Raw genomic sequence first — 2,500 nt, 5'->3', positions numbered from 1 at the left:
CATATTGAACGAGGATTATTTTATGCGCTGATGAAAACGACTGATTCTATCCTTTATAGTTTTATTGTTTAAAAAGGAATCGTCCTTATGTTTACATGTTTTTGTGTTTTCATAATATTGGTGGATTTTCCTGTTGCTGCTGTTGAATGGTCTCTGGTGTGACTGACTGATTGTCTCCTTCCTGTCAGATCTGACGTTTCTTCACGAAAGCTGTAAAACGTTTCACGGGGAACTCGTCAACTTTGAGAAGATGGTGAGTGATGTCACTTCCTGTCAAATCTTTAGCTGTGAAACAAAGAGTTCGAATCACATGTTTCGTTCTCTGTGAATTTTAAGTGAGGCGAAGTTTTCGAGTCACAATCGATTAAAGTAAGTTTGTGTGATTGTGTCTCTCACACTTCATCCTCCTCTTCCTCTTCTCCTCGTCTTCAGCATAAAGTGGCAGAGATGGTGAGAATCATCAGACGCTACAGGAGCAGTCAGCTCGGTAACACACACACACACACACTGTTTCATATTCTCCAGCGTTGTGTCCCTCTGGTGGTGACACTGAGACACTGCACCTCCGACTGATGCATGGTTTTGTTTTGTTTTGTCTCCTGTAGCCATGGACACAGAGACGTCCCCCTCGCACCTGCAGACGAAGGCGTACATCCGTCAGCTGCAGGTGATCGATAACCAGAACCTGCTGTTTGACATGTCCTGCAAACTGGAGCCCAAAGACACATAGAGACAGGACGAGGACGTGTCACCACCATCGTGACAGACAAACTGAAAGAGTCACAATCAAAAGAAGCTCCTCCCCCTCGACGTCTTCTTCTGTTTCCTGGTTTTTCTTTTAGTTTTCTCCGGTCCATGAAAAGCGCAGCGTCACACCGAGGGCGTCAAACTGACCCAGAACCTGTTCCTGTGAAGTCCGATGATCGTCACAGTGAAACAGGAAGAGGAAACACCCCCTCTTACTTCTGACCAATCAGACGAGAGGCAGTCTGACCTCCTGTTGATGATGTCGCCCCAAAGCAAGCGACTCAAACCAAAAGGTTCCTGCGACGGGACGAGGACAGCGGCTGCTACAGAGTGTTGCATTGTGGGTCGTAGAGCTGCGGTGTACGATGAGCGATTCCTTATTGCCGACTGTTTGGAGCAACAGCTTAAATTGTTTTCCTCTGAATTCAACTCTTCAAATTTCCAACAAGAAATTTTCACTCTTGTTTTTCAATGTTTACAAATTCAAGGTTTCAAATTTTTTCAAACAATATTTCCTCAACGTGCACAGATTCCGATCCTAGACTCCAGGGATCGATCATGTGACGCTGGTGGAGGAAAGAACAGGAAACACTCCGACGTTTCTTCAGAATCTGCATTTTGAAATGTTTGATGGTCCCACTTTTTAAACTCAAACGAGGAGCTCGTGTTGAACCTGGAATCGAACTCACGGCTTTGGTTCTCGTCAGAGCTGTCGCTGACCTCCGACCTCTGACGAGTGGCTCCTATTGGCCGCCATGTTTCTCGCAGAGCGGGTTCTGATCCTCCAGGAGTTAACATCAGCAGCGGCGGTGCGTTCACTGTCGTGTCTGTGCCGGACACACGGTGCGTTCAGGGGCCCGGTGGACGGTCGGGACACTGGACTTTCTTCGCTGGGTGAAAGTGTAGATGCTGGTTTTCTACCAAACGTTGTTTCAGTGTTGAGACGTCGACTCTTCAGCTTTTGCTGCTTTTCGTTTGGAGACTTTAACGATGGAGACGAACTTGAAACGTCTCCTGTTACGTTTATGATCAGTGTTTAAAGGACAATTCCACTGTTTCATGTGTGAACTCGTTTACTACAGAGAAAAGCTTCTCTGATCTCAATGTGGTTTGTTGCTTCCCGGCCTCAGAGCCACGGACGGAGGTCAAACGGGTTGAACTCAAATATTCTCTGTCTATTTAAAGTGTTTTTTTGAAAAACTAAACAAAGGTTTTGTCTTTTGACAAATGAAAGTGGTCGTAAGACGATTGGACTGATGATGACCTGACAGCCAATCAGACGAGTTTACAGGATGACGTCACAGATAAATACAAACATGCATAAGAGACGACGGGGAAACGTTTGGGATCCAGCGTCGGTCGCATCCCATCGACCGGTCGGCTTTTAACGGAGAGACCCCGCTGTCCTCCCATTGGTCGATCCGGTGGATGTGGGCGGGCGGAGGTGAAGAGGAAGTGAAGCGGCTTCTCGCGGCAACGAAGCACTTTTGCAGAACCTCAGGTTTAGAGACACAGAGGTTGTGTTTACTCTTGATTCAGTTGTGTTGTGTGTTTGTGCAGCTGATCTCACTTCAGTCATATTTACTATAATAATACAAGTTGTTGTTTCTATGATGTGAGTCTGAGTCCAGCTCCGACTTCATTTAACTTTGGTTTATGAGCATCAGATCGAAAAGAAAAAGAAAAATGATCCATTTCGGATGAAGCTACATTTTGTTTATAAGTTGTAATTTTATAACAATATTTTGAGATA

General features: G+C 45.5%; 1 protein-coding gene across 1 annotated transcript in view; it reads left to right on the top strand.

Moving 5' to 3' along the window:
- rapgefl1 (Rap guanine nucleotide exchange factor (GEF)-like 1) overlaps nt 1–2,500 on the top strand; it is a 15,405-nt gene that overhangs the window by 12,887 nt on the left and 18 nt on the right. Inside the window, exons 14-16 of the mRNA XM_062408225.1 lie at nt 189–253; nt 433–487; nt 606–2,500. The exon at nt 606–2,500 is cut by the window's right edge and continues 18 nt beyond it. Of these exons, the coding sequence (XP_062264209.1) occupies nt 189–253; nt 433–487; nt 606–730 (245 nt within the window). The 3' untranslated portion in view covers nt 731–2,500. The remainder of the gene's footprint in view (nt 1–188; nt 254–432; nt 488–605) is intronic.

Source organism: Platichthys flesus, chromosome 16 (assembly GCF_949316205.1).
Source record: "Platichthys flesus chromosome 16, fPlaFle2.1, whole genome shotgun sequence".
Classification (NCBI taxonomy): Eukaryota; Metazoa; Chordata; class Actinopteri; order Pleuronectiformes; family Pleuronectidae; genus Platichthys; species Platichthys flesus.
This window is presented reverse-complemented; position numbering and strand designations above follow the sequence as displayed.